General features: G+C 33.5%; 1 protein-coding gene across 1 annotated transcript in view; it reads right to left on the minus strand.

The window, feature by feature from the left end:
- The window catches only part of LOC141660579 (uncharacterized), an 82,253-nt gene extending 57,142 nt beyond the window's left edge, over positions 1 to 25,111 (minus strand). Inside the window, exon 1 of the mRNA XM_074467570.1 lies at positions 24,938 to 25,111. Coding sequence (XP_074323671.1) covers positions 24,938 to 25,111 — 174 coding nt within the window. The remainder of the gene's footprint in view (positions 1 to 24,937) is intronic.
- Positions 25,112 to 25,867: the final 756 nt, after the last annotated feature.

Here is a 25,867-nt window from a genome sequence, read left to right on the forward strand (position 1 = left end):
CAAAACTTCTAAAACAAAACTTCCAAACAAACTAATCATCAAAAAAGAAAGTACACAGCAAGAAAAAATAAAAAAAATTACAATAAAACAAAATTTATAACATACAAAGCATTCGAGCTAATTATTCATATAAAACTTGTAACATACAAAGCATACACAGAAAAAATAAACTATTTGTTTGATTATATAAACAAATTATGAACAAAAAATACAAGAAAAAGAGACATGCATAAATAACACTTACTAATTAGTACGGATTCGAGCTAGGGTTCTTGCCTTCTTTCACAAATAGACCTCCTTTGCATAAATCGACCAATGTCCAACCTCACGCAGTGTTTAATCGGCCATTTCGGTTGAAAGTTAGGGTTCACTTCTTTGAAATTAGGGGTTTGAAAGTTAGGGTTTGAAATTAGGGGTTTCAGGTAGTATAAGTTAGAGTCGAAGGCTGAGAGTGAGTAAGTGAGAGAGAATCGGGAGAGAGGAAGAGAGGATGGAGACAGAGTCGGGTGAGAGAAATGGCAGCGAAATGTTTCTAAGGGGGGAAATGTTTTTAGCAAAGGGGGGGAATGTTTTTAGCAAAGGGGGGAAATGTTATTAGCTAAAGGGGGAAATGTTTCCCGTGTTTTTTTAAAATGTAGTTTAAACATCAGTTTTGATTTTAACTGATGTAAAAACTGGTCTTTAACATCATTTTGGAACAAACCGATGTTAAAAATATTTTTAACATCGGTCATTAATGACAATGATGTCTAAAGGGTGATGTCTATTCATCCTTTTCTTGTAGTGCTATCTTGAATTCTTCATGTGCCAAAGAGGGCATGGATGTTTGAGTTGTTGTAGAAGTAGACTTTTCGGGAAACTAATCTTCCAATCCTTCTTCATCAAAGTTCACTTTTCTCTTGAAGTGAAGTTTGTATCTAAACCTTCTTTTCTGCTATGATTCTTCTTGCATTTTCAGATCCTTAGATCCAATTGTTTTAAATGGTTGTTTAGGAATTTGTTGTGTGGGTTTCACAGCTTGCAACTTGGCCAAGATAGCAGTTTGCTCCTTCTTTTGTTTGAGCTTTTTAGCATCTAGAGAGCTTTCTTCTTTTTTTCCTTCAATCTTGCCTTTTCTTCCCTTTTTGATTCAACAAATTGAGGGTGTCCAGCCACCACACAAATTTCCTTACCATTTCTGAAAACCTTGGCAATTCTCCTTTTCAATGCTGAATCAGCTGGATCCTTGTAGAATGCAAAAAATCTTGATAACAGTTTCTTCTCATCAGGCTTTGGTGTCTCATACACTGTGTCCAAAGGGTTAAAATAGCAAATCAAATAAATTTATTCTTTTCTAAAACTTTTATCATATCACTAGTATATATAGATCTTCACATCCTTAGTGTTGGATCATTCATAAGTTCTTTTGAAAAAACCATAACATTAATATGGACTAAACAGTATTAAGAAGTACGGGTCAAACTACTAGTTGACTGTTAAAATAGCAAATCAAATAAATTAATTTTTTCTAAAATTTTTATCATATCGCTAATATATAAAGATCTTCACATCCTTACGGTTGGATCATTCATAAGTTATTTTGAAAAAATCATAACATTAATATGGGACTAAACTGTATTAAGAAGTACGGGTCAAACTACTAGTTGACTTTTAAATAGTAAACCAAATAAATTTATTTTTTTCTATATTTTTTATTATATCACATATATGTATAGATCTTCATATCCTTACGGTTGGATCATTCATAAGTTATTTTGACAAAATCATAACATTAATATGGGACTAAACAATATTAAGAAGTATTGGTCAAAATACTAGTTGACTGTTAAAATAGCAAACCAAATTTAGTTTATTTTTTTAAAAATTTTTATTATATCACTAATATATATAGATATTCACATCCTTACAGTTGGATCATTCATAAGTTATTTTGAAAAAATTATAACATTAATATGTGGCTAAATTGTATTAAGAAGTACTGGTCAAACTACTAATTGACTGTTAAAATATCAAATATATTTATTTTTTCTAAAATATTTATGTTATCACTAATCTATATAGATCTTCACATCCTTACGGTTGGATCATTCATAAGTTATTTAGAAAAAATCATAGCATTAATATGGGACTAAACAGTATTAAGAAGTACGAGTCAAACTACTAGTTGACTGTTAAAATAGAAAACCAAATTAATTTATTTTTTTAAAAAATTTTATTATATCACTAATATATATAGATATTCACATCCTTATGGTTGGATCATTCATAAGTTATTTTGAAAAAATCATAACATTAATATTGGGCTAAACTATATTAAGAAGTACTGGTCAAACTACTAATTGACTGTTAAAATATCAAACCAAATAAACTTTTTTTTTCCTAAAACTTTTATCATATCACTAGTATACATAGATCTTCACATCCTTACGGTTGGATCATTCTTAAGTTCTTTTGGAAAAATCATTACATTAATATGGGACTAAACAGTATTAAGAAGTACGGGTCAAACTACTAGTTGACTGTTAAAATAGAAAACCAAATAAAAATATTTTTTTCTAAAGTTTTTATCATATCACTAATATATAAAGATCTTCACATCCCTATGGTTGGATCATTCATAAGTTATTTTGAATAATAATAACATTAATATGGGACTAAACAGTATTAAGAAGTACTAGTCAAAGTACTAGCTGACTTTTAAATAGCAAACCAAATAAATTTATTTTTTTCTAAAATTTTTATTATATCACATATATATGTATAGATCTTTACATCCTTCGATTGGATCATTCATAAGTTATTATGTAAAAATCATAACATTAATATGGGACTAAACAATATTAAGAAGTACTAGTCAAAATAGTAGTTGACTATTAAAATAGCAAACCAAATTAATTTATTTTTTAATTTTTTTTATTATATAACTAATATATATAGATATTCACATCTTTGCGGTTGGATCATTCATAAGTTATTTTGAAAAAATCATAACATTAATATGGGGCTAAACTGTATTAAGAAGTACTGGTCAAACTACTAATTGACTCCTAAAATAGCAAACCAAATAAATTTATTTTTTCTAAAACATTTATCATATCACTAATATATATATATAGATATTCACATCCTTACGGTTGGATCATTCATAAGTTATTTTGAACAGATAATAGCATTAATATGGGACAAAACAGTATTAAGAAGTACGAGTCAAACTACTAGTTGACTATTAAAATAGAAAACCAAATTAATTTATTTTTTTATAATTTTTATTGTATCACTAATATATATAGATATTCACATCCTTACGGTTGGATCATTCATAAGTTATTTTGAAAAAATCATAACATTAATATGGGGCTAAACTGTATTAAGAAGTAATGGTCAAACTACTAATTGACTGTTAAAATAGCAAACCATATAAATTTATTTTTTTCTATAACTTTTATCATATCACTAGTATATATAGATCTTCACATCCTTATGGTTGGATCAATCTTAAGTTGTTTTAAAAAAATCATAACATTAATATGGGACTAAACAATATTAAGAAGTACGGGTCAAACTACTAGTTGACTGTCAAAATAGAAAACCAAATAAAATATTTTTTTTCTAAATTTTTTATAATATCACTAATATATAAAGATCTTCACATACCTATGGTTGGATCATTCAAAAGTTATTTTAAAAAAATAATAACATTAATATGGGACTAAACAGTATTAAGAAGTACTGGTCAAACTACTAGTTGACTTTTTAATAGCAAACCAAATAAATTTATTTTTTTTCTAAAATTTTTATTATATCACATATATATATGTATAGATATTTACATCCTTACGGTTAGATCATTAATAAGTTATTTTGTAAAAATTATAATATTAATATGGGACTAAACAATATTAAGAAGTATTGGTCAAAATACTAGTTGACTATTAAAATATCAAACCAAATTAATTTAATTTTTTTTAAAAATTTTTATTATATAACTAATATATATAGATATTCACATCCTTATGGTGGGATCATTCGTAAGTTATTTTGAAAAAATCATAACATTAATATAGGGCTAAACTGTATTAAGAAGTACTGGTCAAACTACTAATTGACTCTTAAAATAGCAAACCAAATATTTTTTTTCTAAAACATTTATCATATCACTAATATATATAGATCTTCAAATCTTTACGGTTGGATCATTCATAAGTTATTTTGAAAAATTAATAGCATTAATGTAGGACTAAACAGTATTAAAAAGTACTCGTCAAACTACTAATTGACTGTTAAAATAACAAACCAAATTAATTTATTTTTCCTAAAAATTTTATTATATCACTAATATATATAGATATTCACATCCTTACGGTTAGATCATTCATAAGTAATTTTGAAAAAATCATAACATTAATATGGGGCTAAACTGTATTAAGAAGTACTGGTCAAATTACTAATTGACTGTTAAAATAGCAAACCAAATAAATTTATTTTTTCTATAAACATTTATCATATTACTAATATATATAGATCTTCACATCCTTACGGTTGTATCATTCATAAGTTATTTTGAAAAAATCATAGCATTAATATGGGACTAAACAGTATTAAGAAGTACGGGTAAAACTACTAGTTGACTGTTAAAATAGAAAACCAAATTAATTTAATTTTTTTAAAATTTTTATTATATCACTAATATAAATAGATATTCACATTCTTACGGTTGGATCATTAATAAGTTATTTTGAAAAAATCATAACATTAATATGGGGCTAAACTGTATTAAGAAGTACTGATCAAACTACTAACTGACTGTTAAAATAGCAAACCAAATAAATATATTTTTTTCTAAAACTTTTATCATATCACTAGTATATATGGATCTTCACATCCTTACGGTTGGATCATTCTTAAGTTCTTTTGAAAAAATCTTAACATTAATATGGGACTAAACTGTATTAAGAAGTACGGGTCAAACTACTAGTTGACTGTTAAAATAGAAAACCAAATAAAATTATTATTTTCTAATTTTTTTATCATATCGTTTGTTAGATATATTTGATAATGTCATGGCTAATATAATTTATGTTTAGATTTCAGATCTTACTTAACAGGACAAATCAGTACTTAATCGTTGATCAGTACTTATACTTGAAGTCAGTACTTATATTATCAGGAGATAATCATCAGAAGTTAGATATCAGAACTTAAGTGCTGAAGCATGTTCAGATAAGGACAGTAGCTGATTAAAGGAAAGAAGACCAAGATAAACATAAAAAGAGATATGCATGAAGAAGGAGTTCCGTGAAGAATGGAATACTTGGAAGAAAAGATATCTGATTGATATATTTTAGGAAGCAGAATTATATTCCATATCAATTAGCGATTATCTTGTAACTGTGTAGTATATAAACACAGACATAGGGTTTACACTATAAGTGTTATCATATTCGAGAAGATTATTCATTGTAACCCTAGCAGCTCTCGTGATATTTGTTCATCACTGAGAGGTAACAGTTCCATAATGTAACAGAGTTTATTGTTTCAATAAAGTTTGTTTTCTGTTACTTAATATATTAAAGTTTGATTTGATTGTATTATACACTGTATTCACCCCCCTTTACAGTGTGTGTGACCTAACAATTGGTATCAGAGCTAATCTGTTAACACACATACAGTTAAAGATCCAAACACAATCATGTCTGACACAGAAACTCCAACTAAGCCTACCAAAACTGAAGAACCTCCAAAGACACAAATTCAAAGTCGGTATGAGACTATCAGAGTTCCCATACTGAGACCATCTGAATATCCCATATGGAAGGTAAGGATGACCATGTTCCTGGAAGCAACAGATCCAGAATACCTTGATAGAATCAAGGAAGGGCCTCCCAAACCAACCAAACTCGCAGTTGCAGTTGCAGGTGAAGCAGCAAAGACCGTACTAAAGGAGAAGAGTGATTATACTGCTGAAGATATAGCATCAATTGCTAAGGATGCTAAGGTACGACACTTACTGCATAGTGCCATTGATAATGTAATGTCAAACATGGTAACCAACTGCAAGACTGCTAAGGAGATATGGGATGCTCTGGAAACAAGGTGTCAGGGAACTGACACAATTAAGAAGAACAGGAAGACAATACTCTCTCAAGAGTATGAACATTTTGACTCAAAGACTAATGAGTCATTGAATGATTTATATGATAGATTTGTCAAACTTTTGAATGATTTGTCATTGGTTGATAAAGAGTATGATCTTGAAGATTCAAACCTTAAATTCCTGTTAGCTCTTCCTGAATGCTGGGATTTGAAGGCAACGACAATAAGAGACAACTACAATCTTGATGAAACAACTCTTGATGAAATCTATGGAATGCTCAAGACTCATGAACTTGAGATGGAACAAAGAAGAAAGAGGAAAGGAGGAAAGTCAAGGACAGTTGCTCTTAAGGCTGAAGAAGAATCCCCCAAAGCAGCTTCCTCAAGGAAAGACAAGGGTAAAGCTCTTTTCATAAAGTCTGAAATTGAGTCATCAAGTTCTGAAAGTGATGATGACTCAGATTCTGAAAGCTTGCCTGAGACTGATGCTGATGAGGAGATGATGAAGCTGTGTGCTCTTATGGTGAAAGGAATCACAAAGATTGCATACAGGAAGTTCAGGAAGGGAAAGAAGTTTTCCAGGAAAGGCATAAGATCTGATAAGAAGAATTTCAAAAGATCTGAAGGTAGAGGAGGAAAGTCTGACAGAGGAGATTATACCAATGTTAAATGCTATAACTGTGGTGAGAAAGGCCACATATCTCCTGATTGCAAAAAGGCAAAGGGTGAAAAAGGCAAGGCTCTTGTCACAAAGCAGAAAAGCTGTACAGACACCTCAGACTCTGAAAGTGAGGAGAACTATGCATTGATGGCAAATGCTGATAAAGAAAGTGTTGAGAGCAGTTCTGAAGCTGCTGAAACAAAGGTACCTCTGACTACTTATGCTTTTCATACTGATGATATTAATGAGTTGAGAAGATATCTTAAAACCATGTTTGTTAGTTATAGAGATCAAACTTTAACATGTGAAAGATTAACTTCTGAAAATCTTGCTTTTAAGAAAAGAAATGATTTCCTAGAAAAAGAGTTAGTCATGTTCCATTAAACTCAGAAGGATAGAGATGATGTTTTTTATGTTAGGGATGAAGTGCTAAAACTGAATGAATCTCTAAAAACTGAGTTAGAAAAGGAAAGAGAGATTATCAGGACTTGGACTAACTCTGGCAAAACAACTCAAAATTTGCTAAGTAGTGGAAACTGGAAAGAGGGCTTAGGTTATGGAGAAGATAAGAATGATAAAGGAACTGAAGAAATTAAGCCTGTTGTTAAGCAAAAGCCAAAGTTAAAACTTGTTAAGTTTGTAACTGTAAAGTCTGAAAATGAGAAATCAGAAGTTAAAGAGGAATTAACTTCTGACAAACTAAAACAGGAAAAGACTGCTGAAGTGAACATAGGCTTAATGACAAAGAAGCAGCTTAAGCATAAGCTGAAAGATGTTAAGAATGCAAACAAGGTAAAATCACCTAGGAAAAATAGGAATGGAAAGGAAGGTGTGAATAAAAGCAATAACTATAAATCTGTTCCTGATGCTCCTAGGAAAGCATGTCATAACTGTGGAAGTTCTAACCATCTGGCTTCTTTTTGCAGGAAGAATAAGAATATTAACTCCTTATCTTCAAAATCCGGAGTTAAGAGTCAGTCTGTTAGATACAAACCACAAAATCCTTGTTTTCATTGTGGTAGTTTATGGCATTCCATTTATACTTGTAAGGAATATCATAGTTTGTACTATGATTATTATCAAATAAAACCTTCTTTGAAGAAAGTTTCCATTGTTCCTTCTAGTGTAAATTCTGATTCAAAGTCTGATAGTATAAGTTCTGATAAGAAAAATGTTAACATAAACTCTGATGCTGAATCCGCTGCAAATGTTAACAAACTTAATAAGGCCAAAGGATCCAAGCAAGTCTGGGTCCTTAAAACTAATAATTAGTGGTCTTTGTGATTGCAGGGCAACAGGAAAAATATTGTAGTTCTGGACAGTGGATGTTCAGGACATATCACTGGAAATAAGGCCCTGCTATCAGACTTTGTGGAGAAAGCTGGCCCAAGTGTTTCTTATGGAGATGGCAACATTGGAAAAACATTGGGATATGGCAATATCAATCTTGGAAATGTCATAATTAAAGAAGTAGCTCTGGTCTCTGGAATTAAACACAATCTGCTGAGTATAAGTCAAATCTGTGACAGAGGTTATCATGTTGATTTCTTTGAAGAACACTGTGAAATTGTGAGTAAATCTAAAGGCAAAGTTGTTCTGAAAGGATACAGGCGTGGTAACATTTGTGAAGCTAAGCTTTCAACAAGTACTGATGGTTCTTGTTAGGTCACACTTTCACTGTAGAGGGGGTGAATACAGTGTTTATTACAATCAAATCAAACTTCAAGAACTTATGTAACAGAAAACAAACTTTATTGAAACAATAAACTCTGTTACAATCTGGAACTGTTATCTCTCAGTGATGAACAAAATATCACGAGAGCTGCTAGGGTTACAGTAAATAATATTCTCGATAATTATAACACTTCTAGTGTAAACCCTATGTCTGTGTTTATATATTACACAGTTACAAGATAATCACTAATTGATATGGAATATAATTCTGCTTCATAATATATATCAATTAGATATCTTTTCTTCCAAGTATTCCATTCTTTACGGAATTCCTTCTTCATGCATATCTCTTCTTATGTTTATCTTGATCTTCTTAACTTTAATCAGCTACTGTCCTTATCTGATCGTCCTTCAGCACTTAAATTATGATATCTATCTCCTGATGCTTATCTCCTGATAACATAAGTACTGATATCCCTTAAGTCCTGACTTCCAGTATAAGTACTGATCAACAGTTAAGTACTGATTTGTCCTGTTCAAATAAGATCTGAAATCTAAACATAAAACATATTAGCCATGACATTATCAAATATATCTAACAATCTCCCCCAACTTGTAAATTAGCAAAATATACAAGTTTAACAGATATTTGATGATGTCAAAAACATTAAGTACAAATGCATGAGAATTAGACAAGATAACTACAACTTACAGTCCTTAAAGCTTTTACCAATTCAACTTCTGATAACAACTTTAGTCTGTATACACATCAGAATTTAAGCAGTTGTAGATCTTCGACTTGGCTTCATCATTTTCTGATCTCTCTGATGTCAGGAGTTGTTCTGAGATAATTCTTCAACAAACATTTCTCAGCATATCTGAGTTCATCAATCATTCTCCGTTTGACATCTTTAAGCTCTGCAGTATCTTCACCAGTTTGAAATATTGCAGCTCTGAGATCATTAATCTTTGCTTTTCTCAACTCCTGATCTAGTCTTATGACATAAGCTTTGTCAGACTCTAGATTGAATTCAAGCCCCTTAATACCAAGATATGTTCTGATCTGTGCAGTATTAGGCTTCATATCAACAATATCACCATTGTGATTTCTGTACTTTGGAACATATATGCTGTCAGACTTAACAGAATAAAGTCTTTTCTGTCTCTGAATCTGTTCTTTCAAATAGTTTGCAGCAGTCCCTGTCAATCTGTCATCCACTTGAAGTAAGAATAATACATGCTCCAATTCTTCAAAATACTTCAATGGAATGGCATTTTGTCTTATATGACAAACCCTACCATCTGTCATGAAATACAACAAGATGTGTTCCTTCAAGTAGGTATGGTAAACCATTTGTACAGATTCCAGTTGATTCAATCTTTCAGGAGTTGCTCCAATACCTGGTTCACTCAAGGAAGTTGGATCATTGGTAGTGTTGTGTACTCTTCTTTCATCAGCACTTCCCAATCCAGTTTTATCTCTTGCTTCCTTTCCAGTAACTACTCTAGCTTCAAAACGACTTGCAGTAGTCTTCAAAGATTGAGTTTGTTTTGCCTTAGTGAATCCTGGTAGGAGTGTTTTTGATCTTCCTTCTGATATCAAGTTAACTTGAGCTGTGTCAGAGGTTACTTGCTTCTTTTGAATATCAGAACTTACAATTTCTTGACTCTGAACAACTTGAGCCATGTCAGAGGTTGTTTTAAGAACTTTTCTTGAAGTTAGAGCAAGATTATCTTTGTCATCAGTAATTTCTTCATCTTCAGGAGGTACGTAAACTTTAACAGGTTCACCAACCTTTTCTTTACCCTTGGATCTTGGATCTATCTTTGGTTGTGATTTAGCAAATGTTGCTTCAGTTTGTGCCTTTTCTTTAATCACAATGCCTTTAAGTTTTGGAAGTGACTTTTTACCAGAAGCTTCAGATTTAGATGTGGCTTTCTTTGATTTAAGTCTAGCTTCTTCTTCCTTTAAACTTTCCAAGTCCATTCTTGGATTTTCTTGAAGAAATAACTGTCTTGACATTTCTTCATCAAGATCTAGAAGTTCATCAGAATTTATTCTTTTACCAGTATCAGAACTTATTCTCTTCTCAGTATCAGAACTTATCCTGTGACTTGCAATTTTAGCATTTCTTGATGAGAATCTTTTACCTTGACTATGACCTCCACCCATTCCAGAGTTTCCTTGGCCATCTTTTTCATCATCCTTTCCTTGCAGTGTCTTGTCATCCTTGCATTTGGACTTAATCACTTTCTCCCCCTTTTTGGCATCAGTAAGAAGTAGAAGAGAGATAAGCAATTCCACTGAAGATTGGATTTCAGTCAGTTGTGATTGCTGAGAAGCTTCATTTTGCAGAATTTTATCAATCTGTGCTTGTTGACGATCTTGAGTCTTCTCAATATAAGCAATCCTGTCCATAGATGGTTGAAAGAACTTTTTCTTATCAAGTTTCCAAACTTGTTCTTGTTTGATAAAGTTCTCCTGAATCTTGTGTATTTCTGCATGAGTGGTTGAATGAACGCAGATGGAATACATGAGACTGAGTTCCATTCCTTAGTCCACTCCTGTCCTGCAGGAGTTTCACTCCAAGGCACTGGTGGTTCCTCTGTAACAAACTTCTTTACTAGTTCAGACTTAGAAAGAGGAATATGTCCTGAAGGACCTGCTGCATCAGTATCTGCAGTTGGAGCAACATCACCAGTATCTCCAGCATGTGCAGCATCAGAACTTATAGAATCAGTATCATCTGATATAATAGCAGTGTGAGTAGCAATGGAGGCGTCAGCATCCCCTAATTGCTGATCTGATGCTAAGTTCTGATCAACAGCCATATCCTGATGCTCACCTAAAGTCTGATCATCAGTGTCTAGATGCAGAGAAGGTGACGTAGATAATTCCGGAGTTTGAATAGCATCAGTAACAGGTGTTGGCAAAAGATTTGTTGCTGTTGGAGCTTCTAAGAAAATTACTCCAGGCACAACTAAGTGTTGATCAGCATTATCAGCACTTGTGCCTTAATTACCAAGAGACACAGATGGGAAATTAGCCTTGTCAGATACAGTTTCCTGAGATGGAGTAGATGGAGAAGAAGTAACTGGATCAAATTCTTTTTCTTGTGAGATCAGAGATTCCTGATCCCCTTCCTTAGCTGCTTCCTCCTCATCATCTGAAACTGGCCTGTTTGCCCTCTGTTTCTTGTATTTCCTTGGTAATTTAGAGTCCTTGGAAGTTTCAGGAATTGTCATTTTTCTAAGCCTCTTGAGAAGCTTAGATCCTCCAAGTTCAGAATCCTTCGGAGAAATCATTTTCTCAGCTGCAGTTACCACAGGTTCTGAAGAAAGAATCTGTTCCTCAGAATCTGATTCATCTCTCAAAGTAATCCTCCTCTTCTTCTGAGGTGTTTGAGAAACAGTCTTTGTTCTCTTTGACTTAGAAGATGTAGGCTTCACATAGGACTTGAGATATGTTCTGAGAGATGGTTGAGAGGTTTGAGGTGGCTGCGTAGAGGTGGTAGGTGCTGATGAACCAGGTTCTGATGTTTGAACATCAGGATAAAGTGCAGTGTACTTAACAGGATCATAGGTGATTAAGGCTTGTTTGACAGATAAAGGTATTAAGAGGGGTCTTAACACGGCCTTTTTAGTATCAGAAGATAATAAATCAGTAAAAGCTCTCTTAGCTATTCTGAAAGATGGAATTAGATCACCAAAATTTTGGGGCGGATTACAACAAAAACTATAAATAAGCTGACAAAATCTTGCAAAATATACAGTATTGCGATCTTCTGTCATCCTATCCCCAATAAAACCTAAGACTGCTCGTGCATAATCAAAATCAGTGTGATTTAGAAGTGCATACCCGATTTGTTGGCTGAATATGGGAATTGCATCAAAATTTGAACATTTGTTGGCGAAAGCTTTGGTAATGCAATCAAAGAAGAAACTCCATTCCCTCCTTATGAAAGATCTCTTCAACTGTCCAAGATTGGTCAATGTTCCTTCATATCCCAGACTAACCATCATGTTTTGAAGAACTGAGTCATCAACAGTAGAATAAACACAGTCCTCAGGTAGCTGTAATGCCTGTCTAACTGTAGACAAAGTCACAACATACTCATCTTCCCCTGATGAAAATATTATACTTGGGGACCCTTGAGCACCACCATTGTCATATACTCCACTCCTCCAAAACTTCAGTACTTGAACTCCAGAAATGGATGTAGGCTCAGTTAGAGCAAACCCAATATCAGAACTAGTGAGAAAGTCCTGAATGAAATGAAGTTCAGAGGGTGCCTCTGTAGTGTTTAGTATCGCAGAGAAGTTATTAGGAACAAACTTTGCTCCATCAAAGAGAATGTCCTTGGGTGCCATTATGTTTGGAAAGAAATCGGTAACTTGTAATGTGTTTGAGAAAATGCCTCTTAAAAGAAAATCGTCAGTAGATGAGAGAGTTGAAAAGTAAAGAGAGAGATAAAATATAAAGGTAAATAAAAGATTTGACAATCTTTGCTCTCTTTTACTTATACACAAAAAGTAACCGTTGAGGACACATGGCAGACATGCATTTAAAAGTAGTGGTAAATACCTTGACACCTGTTATACATAGAGAAGGCAAAAAGTAATGGGCACGGTAAATAAGGAATAATTACCACCCACTTGCAGTTTTTTAAGGAAAAACCGTTCCACTTACCTAGATTCCATTAATCAAGGTGAATCAGTTTTAATTTAAAATTGAAACTGTTCCCACTAATTCAAATATTTTACTCTGCAATATCAATATTCTGAAAAAAAAACTGTGAGTGAGAATGAGTAAAATCAATCAGTTAAGTAAGTACTGATAAAACATTATCAGAACTTAAAGTCAGACACAATTTATACGATCATCAGAATATTTATCAGGATTTATCAATGCGTATCAAAAGTTCTCAGAGACAAGATCATAAGACAAAAACAAATTCCATTAATATATCAAAAGAATACATTGATGAAATTGAAATTACATCAGAACTTTTACAATCTTGTCCTAAGCTTCTAAATCTAACATCAACAGCTTTAGTCCTAGCTAAGAAGCCTGAAAAAGCTGAGGATGAAGAAGAACAGGAAGAAGACGAGATTAAGTCATCTTTCTCTTCCTATCTTCGACAAACAAGATAGCGAGTCGAATGATTCGCTCTTGCTGACGGATAGCTTCCCGCCTTTCCTCCTCCAATCGATCAAGATGAAGCTGGTAGTCCATCTCGAAGAACAGAAGTCGGTTCAGCACCGCCTGTGGGACAGAGCCCCATATCTCTTCAAGAATGGCAGTTACATGCCACTCCTGCTGCCAGTCGGCGCAGCTTAGCTCCATATGAAAATTTTGGTAATTCAAAAACATGTTGAATCGGACCATGATGTTTTTGAAAAAGAATATGAAGTTAAGATTGTGAGAAAAATTGATGGAAAGGCTAATGTGAAGTGGCTGTTTATATAGGCAAGAGAATGCCAGGAGACGCGAAGATATTTAATGCTGACAGATAGAGTTAAGTCTACCTCGTCTCCCTAGACTTGAAAAAGAATAACAGTCATTTGAAAAGGAATGTGCACATGTAAAAAGAGTGAACTGTTCAAGGACGAGTGCCATTAGTCCTACCCATAGACTATTAATCTTCCACTTCAACATATTCTAAATTAATCTGAGACTGTTACCAAATTTTACTCACAGATAAGTCAAGTAAAGGGTTAGACTGAAAAATCAGAACTTAGACCTATACCAGAACTTAACAGTCATCAGAACATAATGTCTTAATTCGAACAAGGAATATCTATCTTAGTAAGTTTTCATACAAGTTCTGAGTTATAGTCTTCAGAACTTAATCATCAGAACATATAACTAGAACGTGTCCTCAGAATTTGTGCAAGGTAACACAGTGACTGTTTGTCTAAAAGAACATAGACCACCACAAAAATTTCATCATTCATATGGAGTGATTTGTGTGTGCATTAAGCTAAATAACTAATAAAGAGTAAAGTCTGATTTACTTCAGTACATCTTAGAAATAAGTCATAATTAAAATTTTGCTAAAGAGCTGTCATTATCCTGAAACCTACTGATAAATGAGTTCATGCATGAGTCCACCTCAACTGTTTTTGTGCTAATTTTATGCATCTTTTTAAATTCTATTTTACAGTGGCTTCTCAGTGTAAGTGAGTTACGACTGCTTATCAGAATTTATGCTATTATCAGAGTATTTCTCCAGTAATCATAGAGTGTGAAAAGTCACCAAGAAAATATTGTGCTTTTCTAATGCATATTTACTTAATACCAGCTATGCACTTGGGTCGTCCCATTCACATTTTTACTCTAGATCTCAAAGGAGTACCTGATATTATTCTTTGATTCTTTTTCTTCTTCTTTTGATAAGTGAGGTTTATCAGCACTTAGTACATTCAGCAGTTTTACTAGAATCAGAACTTAAACAGATGAGTAGCATTATTCTAATTTGGGACTTAGTAATAAGATGAATAAAGTAAACTAAACTAAGCTCAAGTATCAGAATTTGCTTGTGTCATAAGATTTCCACAGAAATAATTACTTCTTTCATGGGATCATTTGTTTATTGAAGACTAGTAGGTCAATATCTAGCACAATTATCCTCATAGGATTGAATGATTACTTAAACAGATATATCACTTATTAGAGTTAAGTGATATATATCAGACAACAGTCAGTACTTAAAAACATTTATCAATTAATCACAGAATACACAAAGAGATTAATTCTGTAAATACTGATCATAAAGTCTGATAACATAGAACAAGTTTAAGCAGATTTAGAGAAAGAACCTGAAATCATTCCAAGTTCATTTACCAATCTTGTAAAGTTAGCTTCACACAGTGTTTTTGTGAAGATATCTGCTACTTGTTGAACTGTGGGAACAAAATGCAATTCCACTGTACCTTCATCCACATGTTCCCCGATGAAATGGTACCTGATGCTGATGTGCTTTGTCATAGAGTGTTGAACTGGATTACCTGTCATAGCAATAGCACTTTGATTATCACAGTAAATAGGGATTTTGAAATATGTTAATCCATAATCCAGTAATTGATTCTTCATCCAAAGAATCTGTGCACAGCAGCTTCCTGCAGCAATATACTCTGCTTCTGCAGTTGATGTGGAAATTGACTTTTGTTTCTTGCTATACCAAGAAACCAATCTGCCTCCAAGAAATTGGCAGCTTCCACTTGTGCTTTTTCTGTCAATTTTGCAACCTGCAAAATCTGCATCTGAGTAACCTATTAATTTAAAATCTGATTCTCTAGGATACCATAATCCTAGATCAGCTGTTCCTTTAAGATACTTAAAGATTCTTTTTACAGCTGTTAAGTGAGGTTCTCTTGGATCTGCTTGAAATCTTGCACAAAGACAGGTAGCAAACATGATATCTGGTCTACTAGCAGTTAGATAGAGAAGTGAGCCAATCATACCTCTGTAATCAGTAATATCTACTGAATTACCAGTATCCTTATCCAGTTTTGTTGCAGTGGCCATGGGAGTGGATGCACTTGAACAGTCTTGCATTCCAAATTTCTTCAGCAAGTTTCTGGTGTACTTAGATTGACAAATAAAAGTGCCTTCTTCACTCTGCTTGACTTGAAGGCCCAGAAAATAACTAAGTTCTCCCATCATACTCATCTGATATCTTGACTGCATTAGTTTGGCAAACTTTTTGCAAAGTTTGTCATTTGGAGACCCAAAGATGATATCATCAACATAAATCTGGACCAAAAGTAAGTCCTTGCCATGGTTGAGATAGAATAGTGTTTTGTCAATAGTTCTTCTGTTGAATCCACTTTCCAGAAGAAACTGAGCTAAAGTCTCATACCATGCTCTAGGAGCTTGCTTAAGTCCATAAAGTGCTTTATCAAGCCTGTAGACATAATCTGGATGTTTGGAATCTACAAAGCCTGGAGGTTGTTCAACATATACTTCCTCCTCCAATTCTCCATTGAGAAAAGCACTTTTCACATCCATTTGAAAGACAGTAAACTTTTTGTGAGCAGCATAAGCCATGAATATCCTTATGGCTTCTAACCTAGCAACTGGCGCAAATGTTTCATCATAGTCAATTCCTTCCTATTGAGAATATCCTTTTGCAACCAGCCTTGCCTTGTTCCTTGTAATTATGCCATCACTATCAGTTTTATTTCTGAATACCCATTTTGTACCAACAACAGATCTATTCTTAGGTCTTGGTACTAAGGTCCAGACTTTGTTTCTTTCAAATTCATTCAACTCTTCCTGCATTGCTTGCACCCAATCAGCATCTTGAAGAGCTTCTTCCACTTTCTTTGGCTCAGACTAAGAGAGAAAAGAATTGTAAAGACATTCATTAGAAGTACCTGTTCTAGTTCTGACACCTGCATCAGGATTTCCAATTATCAAATCAGGTGTATGTGATTTTGTCCACTTCCTTGCAGATGGAAGGTTTTCTCTAGAACTGGATGCTCCCCCATGATTCATGCTGTCTTCGTTTTCATTTTCTGATGCTCCCCCTGAAACTATGCTCTCTGAGTTGGATTCTTCAGCATTTAGATTTTCAGCACTATCAGTACTTGGCTTATCAGAACTTGACGAATCAGAACTTGAAGAGCCAGATGTGTGTTCTGATGCTTCTTGAGATGTGATAATATCTTGAGTATGCTCCCCCTGCATTGGTGCATCTTCCTTTGACGTAGTCACCACAGTTTCAATAACATCAGAGTTTAATCCATCAGAGTTTACAGTATTAGAACTTAGACTGTCAGGATTTAAGGTATCAGAATATGAATCTTCATTTTCAAATCTCAGCTGATCATGATCAATGCAATCTTCAAGTCCAGTGATCTTCTTGTCATCAAAAGAGACATTGATAGATTCCATGACCACTTGTGTTCTCAAATTATAGACTCTGAAGGCTTTTGTGGAAAGTGGATATTCAACAAAGATTCCCTCATCAGCTTTTAGACCAAACTTGGATAGCTGTTCAGGATGAGTCTTGAGAACAAAACACTTACATCCAAATACATGAAAGTATTTCAGATTTGGCTTCTTGTTCTTCACCATCTCATATGGTGTTTTTCCATGCTTGTTAATGAGTGTTGCATTTTGAGTAAAACAAGCAGTCTGCACAGCTTCAGCCCAGAAATAGGTTGGAAGCTTTGCTTCTTCAAGCATTGTTCGTGCAGCTTCAATGAGAGTTCTATTCTTCCTTTCAACAACTCCATTTTGCTGTGGAGTTCCAGGAGCAGAAAATTCCTGCTTTATTCCATGATTTTTGCAGAACTCTTCCATTATCAGATTCTTGAATTCAGTGCCATTATCACTCCTCAAAATTTTCACAGAATCTTTGATCAATTTATCCAGACATTTGACATGATCAATCAAGATAGATGCAGTTTCACTTTTTGTGTGCAAGAAATACACCCATGTGTATCTGGCGAACTCATCTACTATGACCAACGCATATTTTTTCTTTACAATAGACATGATATTCACTGGACCAAATAGATCAACATGAAGTAGATAATAAGGCTCAAGAATCGATGATTCAGTCTTGCTCTTGAATGAAGATTTTCTTTGTTTGGCCTTCTGACATGAATCACAAAGACCATCAGGAGCAAACACTAATTTTGGCAGTCCTCTCACAAGATCCTTCTTGATTAGCTCATTTATCTTGTTGAAATTTAAATGAGAGAGTTTCTTGTGCTAATTCCAGCTTTCTTCAATTGAGGCTCTAGTCACTAAACAGATTGCAGAACCATCAGAACTTGTTGAAAGCTTAGCTTCATAAATGTTACCATGCCTGAATCCCTTCAGAACAACTTTTCCTTTAGATTTACTAACTATTTCACAATGTTCTGCAAAGAAATCAACATGATAACCTCTGTCACAGATTTGACTTATACTCAGTAAGTTGTGTTTAAGTCCTGAGACCAGAGCTACATCTTTAATGATGACATTCCCAAGATTGATATTGCCATATCCCAAAGTTTTTCCAATGTTGCCATCTCCATAAGAAACACTTGGGCCAGCTTTCTCCACAAAGTCTGATAGCAGGGCCTTATTTCCAGTCATATGTCCTGAACATCCACTGTCCAGAACTAAAATATTTTTCCTGTTGCCCTGCAATCAAAAAGACCACTAATTATTAGTTTTAAGGACCCAGACTTGCTTGGATCCTTTGGCCTTTTTAGGTTTGTTAACATTTGCAGCGGATTTAGCATCAGATTTTATGTTAACAGTTTTCTTATCAGAACTTATACTACCAGACTTTGAATCAGAACTTACACTAGAAGGAACAACAGAAACTTTCTTTAAAGAAGGTTTTATTTGATAATAATCATAGTACAAACTATGATATTCCTTACAAGTATAAATGGAATGCCATAAACTACCACAATGAAAACAAGGATTTTGTGGTTTGTATCTAACAGACTGACTCTTAACTCCTGATTTTGAAGATAAGGAGTTAATATTCTTATTCTTCCTGCAAAAAGAAGCCAGATGGTTAGAACTTCCACAGTTATGACATGCTTTCCTAGGAGCATCAGGAACAGATTTATAGTTATTGCTTTTATTCACACCTTCCTTTCCATTCCTGTTTTTCCTAGGTGATTTTACCTTGTTTGCATTCTTAACATCTTTCAGCTTATGCTTAAGCTGCTTCTTTGTCATTAAGCCTATGTTAACTTCAGCTGTCTTTTCCTGTTTTAGTTTGTCAGAAGCTAATTCCTTTTTAACTTCTGATTTCTCATTTTCATATTTTTCAGTTACAAACTTAACAGGTTTTAACTTCGGCTTTTGCTTATCAACAGGCTTAATTTCCACAGTTCCTTTTTCATTTTTATTTTCTCCATAACCTAAGCCCTCTTTCCAGTTTCCACTGCTTAGCAAATTTTGAGTTGTTTTGCCAGAGTTAGTCCAAGTCCTAATAATCTCTCTCTCCTTTTCTAACTCAGTTTTTAGAGATTCATTCATTTTTAGCACTTCATCCCTAACATAAAAAGCATCATCTCTATCCTTCTGAGTTTGATGGAACATGACTAACTCTTTTTCTAAGAAATCATTTCTTTTCCTAAAAGCAAGATTTTCAGAAGTTAATCTTTCACATGTTAAAGTTTGATCTCTATAACTAACAAACATGGTTTTAAGATATCTTCTCAACTCATTAATATCATCAGTATGAAAAGCATAAGTAGTATGAGGTACCTTTGTTTCAGCAGCTTCAGAACTGCTCTCAGAACTTGATTTATCAGCATTTGCCATCAATGCATAGTTCTCCTCACTTTCAGAGTCTGACGTGTCTGTCCAGCTTTTCTGCTTTGTGACAAGAGCTTTGCCTTTATCACTCTTGGTCTTCTTGCAATCAGGAGATATGTGGTCTTTCTCACCACAATTATAACATTTAACATTGGCGTAATCTCCTCTGTCAGACTTTCCTCCTCTTCCTTCAGATCTTCTGAAATTCTTCTTATCAGAACTTATGCCTTTCCTGGAAAACTTCTTTCCCTTCCTGAACTTCCTGTATGCAATCTTTGTGATTCCTTTCACCATAAGAGCACACAGCTTCATCATCTCCTCATCAGCATCAGTTTCAGGCAAGCTTTCAGAATCTGAGTCATCATCACTCTCAGAACTTGATGACTCAGTATCAGACTTTATGAAAAGAGCTTTACCCTTGTCTTTCTTTGAGGAAGGTGCTTTGGGGGATTCCTCTTCAGCCTTGAGAGCAACTGTCCTTGAATTTCCTCCTTTCCTCTTGCTTCTATGTTCCATCTCAAGTTCATGAGTCTTGAGCATTCCATAGATTTCATCAAGAGTTGTTTCATCAAGATTGTAGTTGTCTCTTATTGTTGTTGCCTTCAAATCCCAGCATTCAGGAAGAGCTAACAGGAATTTTAGGTTGGTATCTTCAAGATCATACTCTTTATCAACCAATGACAAATCATTCAAAAGTTTGACAAATCTATCATATAAATCATTCAATGACTCATTAGATTTTGAGTCAAAATGTTCATACTCTTGAGTGAGTATTGTCTTCCTGTTCTTCTTAATTGTTTCAGTTCCTTGACACCTTGTCTCCAGTACATCCCATATCTCCTAGGCAGTTTTGCAGTTGATTACCCTGTTTGACATTACATTATCAATGGCACTATGCAGTAAGTGTCGTACCTTGGCATCCTTAGCAATAGATGCTATATCTTCAGCAGTGTAATCACTCTTTTCCTTTGGTACAGTCTTTGCTGCTTCACCTGCAACTACAACAGCGAGCTTGGTAGGTTTGTGAGGCCCTTCCTTGATTCTATCAAGGTATTCTGGATCTGTTGCTTCCAGAAACATGGTCATCCTTACCTTCCATATGGGATATTCAGATGGTCTCAATATGGGAACTCTGATAGTCTCATATCGACTCTGAATTGATGTCTTTGATGATTCCTCAGTTTTGGTAGGCTTAGTTGGAGTTTCTGTGTCAGACATGATTGTGTTTGGATCTTTAACTGTATGTGTGTTAACAGAAGGCTCTGATACCACTTGTTAGGTCACATTTTCACTGTAGAGGGGGTGAATACAGTGTTTATTACAATCAAATCAAACTTCAAGAACTTATGTAACAGAAAACAAACTTTATTGAAACAATAAACTCTGTTACAATCTGGAACTGTTATCTCTCAGTGATGAACAAAATATCACGAGAGCTGTTAGAGTTACAGTAAATAATATTCTCGATAATTATAACACTTCTAGTGTAAACCCTATGTCTGTGTTTATATATTACACAGTTACAAGATAATCGCTAATTGATATGGAATATAATTCTGCTTCCTAATATATATCAATCAGATATCTTTTCTTCCAAGTATTCCATTCTTTACGGAATTCCTTCTTCATGCATATCTCTTCTTATGTTTATCTTGATCTTCTTAACTTTAATCAGCTACTGTCCTTATCTGATCGTCCTTCAGCACTTAAATTCTGATATCTATCTCCTGATGCTTATCTCCTAATAACATAAGTAGTGATATCCCTTAAGTCCTGACTTCCAGTATAAGTACTGATCAACAGTTAAGTACTGATTTGTCCTGTTCAAATAAGATCTGAAATCTAAACATAAAACATATTAGCCATGACATTATCAAATATATCTAACAGTTCTGCAATTTTTCTGATGAGTAGAGCATCAATTGAAGAAAGCTGGAACTGGCACAAGAAACTCTCTCATTTAAATTTCAACAATATAAATGAATTGGTTAAGAAAAATCTTGTGAGAGGACTGCCAAAGTCAGTATTTGCTCCTGATGGCCTTTGTGATTCCTGTCAGAAAGCCAAACAAAGAAAATCTTCTTTTAAGAGCAAGACTGAATCATCAATTCTTGAACCTTATCATCTTCTACATGTTGATCTATTTGGTCCAGTGAATGTCATGTCTATTGCAAAGAAGAAATATGCGTTGGTCATAGTGGATGAGTTCATCAGATACACATGGGTGTATTTCTTGCACACAAAAAGTGAAACTTCATCTATCTTGATTGATCATGTCAAACATCTGGATAAATTGGTCAAAGATTCTGTGAAAATTTTAAGGAGTGATAATGGCACTGAGTTCAAGAATAAAGCAGGAATTTTCTGCTCCTGGAACTCCATAACAAAATGGAGTTATTGAAAGGAAGAATAGAACTCTCATTGAAGCTGCACGTACAATGCTTGAAGAAGCAGAGCTTCCAACCTATTTCTGGGCTGAAGCTGTACAGACTGCTTGTTTTACTCAAAATGCAACACTCATTAACAAGCATGGAAAAACACCATATGAGATGGTGATGAAAAAGAAGCCAAATCTGAAATACTTTCATGTATTTGGATGCAAGTGGTTTGTTCTCAAGACTCATCCTGAACAGCTATCCAAGTTTGATCTAAAAGTTGATGAATGAATCTTTGTTGGATATCCACTTTCCACAAAAGCCTTCAGAGTCTATAATTTGAGAAAAAATGTAACACCCTCCAGACTCGGGGTATAAGTCTGGGGGTTACAAGCTAATCACCAAACCTGTACAAGCTTATTGATAAATAATAAAGAAATGAAACTAAACCCCTTAACAACTACCAGGATCTTTCTAGGTTGAAGTATGAAAACAAGAACCACTAACTACTTTTATTACAAACCAACATTCAAAATCTCACAAACTTTCTTTATTACAAACCATTGTCTAACTCATTTTAAACTAAGTTCAGCTTTTATTCAAACACACATACTATCTATTAACACTCCACCTGCTCGGGCAACTAAAAGCTTTCTTCCTGGATAGGGATCAACACCTTGGGTATAAGAGGATCCCGAGGCTTGACCCGCTTCTTTACCACTCGTGTTCTGACGGGTTTTATATTCCTTCTTAACTGAAACAATAAGGTGAATAACAACAAAAAGGGGTGAGCCAAAATTGCTCAACAAGTCTACCAAATATACACAATGTTAAAGCAATATAACTGAATCCGTATCCCAGGTATATCTGCAAAGATATAACCTCATAAGAATCAAAAGAAGGCCATTGCTGGCGAATATAAACGAACTACACTGGATTCAAGTTCGCAGCTATACCCTGCTGATCAGCCAGGATACAGTGCAGATCTATATCTCACTATATAGATCCCGTCGGGCACCCAGGCACTACGGCCCATCTCAAGGATCCGGTTATGTTTCGGTCCTTAGGATTAAGTAACCTTAATCCCCAAAAGTAATGTTATCCAGTCCTTAGAATAGTAACCGGAACAATCGGTATACTTTGATATATTCTAATCACCAGAATATATTAATAATTGTGAATAATAATTGGAATATGAATAATAAATTCAAATGAAAAGAATAATTCAAGAATCGAACTGAGATATGAATAAAGAAATTAAAGGAATACAAGCGTAATAAGAATTTGAAATGAATATTACTATTCTGAAATTAGAATAGAGGAGAAACTTGCCTTTTGCGCGACTTACTGCAATTAAATCACTTCTGTCTATTCTCTACTTGATCTACCTTGCTGGCTTAGTTTCTGTTAGCAAAATAGATTGGTTAAGTCATCTTGTACTTCAATTTGCATCTTGAATTGACTTCATTTCGTTCCTATTATCTACCCATGCGCTTATAACTGACTCTTATATTACATATAAGCAAGTAAGACTCGATTAACCACATAATACATATAAGCACATAAGCACATAATCATTTCCATAGTTAAAATAATTTTTAGAATCAAAATCGACTCGCTGTTTGCTTCGTTAATCACCTTCTACTTCATTTCCCATTTTTCCGGAATTTTTCGGACTCGTCTCGGAGCGTATTTTGACTGATAATCAAGCAATTAATAAAGTCAACTAATTTCGAGAAGAAATTAGGTCTTCATATTATTTTTAATAAAAAGAATTCATTTTTCTGAGTAAAATGGCTTTCGTTTCACTCGAATCGGACTAACGGTTGAATTATTATCAATTAAACACTGATAATTCAATTTATTATTCAATATAAATAATTATTGCTAATTTTTGAATCCCAAAATAATTTTTAAATAATTATTTAAGGAAAATCAAAGTCAAAAATAATTTTTTTATAATTTTTGGAGTTAAAATGAAGAAGTTATGATTTATCGAAAATTTTGTGACCAATTATCGAAATAATTAATCACTTTTTAAAATATTTAATAGTTAAATAACTAATAGATAATTATTTACTAATTTAAAATAATTAATCCCTAATTATTAGGATTAATCACAATTTATTGCAAATATTTACAACTCGTCGTTATTTATTTGATTAGATCGATTATTTACAAATAATCAATTGATTTAATTAACTGATACGCTATTTATCGAATAACTACGAATTACTCGAATTATAAACCAACTCAACGATTAAACACTCGTATAAGTACGAGCTACGCACCATTTTCGATTACTACCGAACTCATATATTATTATTGGAATTTAAACGATTCGTTAATCAACTAATTATAGGTATTTAATTATACGATACAAACAATTACTGCAATATTATTCGAATAGATAACGCTCGAATAATAATTCTCATTACTGAATCACTACTTGCAATATTAATTAATTATCGGATTATTAATCGTATTATTTAATCCTTATTTATTAATTGATTACCTAATTACTAATTAATTACCTAATTATTGATTAATTAGATAACTAATAAATAATTAGATAAATAATTAAATAATTAATTAAATAATTAACTTCGAATTTATAATTTAATAAAATAATTCAGAAATTAATAATACTATTTTTCAGAATTTAAATCTAATTTTTATTGGATTTTTAGAATTACTAAAACTAATTTCTGATTTTTATATAAATAAAATAATTAATTAAATTCCAGAAACATGAATCAGGAATTGGATTTGGAGTTTTAAGGATCAAAACCGGGCTGAATAAAAACCCAACCGGGTCGGGTTCGGGTCGCTCAAGAACACCGGCGGCCAAACCCAGAATCCGGCGCCGGCGTCTTTTTCCGGTGAGCCTCGTTTCCCCCTCCAAACAGCACGGTTTCGATCGGGAATTGCAGGGTTTCTCTTCCCCGTGACTGCAGAAAGACGACCCTGCCCCCAGTTGCCTTCCACCGTCCCTGCTTCGCCTTCTCCGGCCAACGCCGCCTCCATCGCCGGCGAGCTCATCGGAAAAACGATTCTTGCTAAATCGTAAACTAAAATTCACAAAACCGGTGCCAAATCAAAGCTACAGAGTTCTAGAATCGAACCAAACAGTTAATAGCAATCAAAACATCTTCAATTTATCCAAAAACGAAATCAAAAATTACTAAAAACCATGAACTCGGGAAGCACCTTCTAGGGGTTATTTGAACCAATTAATCATGCCAAATCATTCCCAACATCAATATAAAGCTATACAAATCCTCAAAACATACAAACTATTCTTGAATCAAAAATCCCTAAATTAAACATAAACCCTAGAAAATCGAATTGAAAATAACATCAACAAAACACGAAATTAATGGTATGAATAGAAAGTAGAGATTGAGAGGATCATTTTGGTTACTCACATAAAGGATTTGGATGTCAGAAACACTATGAAATCGCTGCTTGAAGTCAAGAACTCAAGAACCCTAATTTCTGAATTTGGGAATAATTTGCAGAATTAATGAATTAATTAATAATAATTAGGATATTTATAGTGTGAAAAATAATACCCCTAAATAAAATTAAGGGGCTAATTATACATTTAATAAAAATATTTGGCCCTAATTTTCATAATTTTTGGGTATTAAAATTTAATTTATAAATATTTTATATATGCAATATATATGCCAAAAATTCCCAAAAATTGTGAATAATGCAAAAATGCAAAGAAATAATATAAATGAAAGTCCTATAATTTTATAAAAATAAAAATGTGAT

This window comes from Apium graveolens, chromosome 5 (genome assembly GCF_009905375.1).
Source record: "Apium graveolens cultivar Ventura chromosome 5, ASM990537v1, whole genome shotgun sequence".
Lineage (NCBI taxonomy): Eukaryota > Viridiplantae > Streptophyta > Magnoliopsida > Apiales > Apiaceae > Apium > Apium graveolens.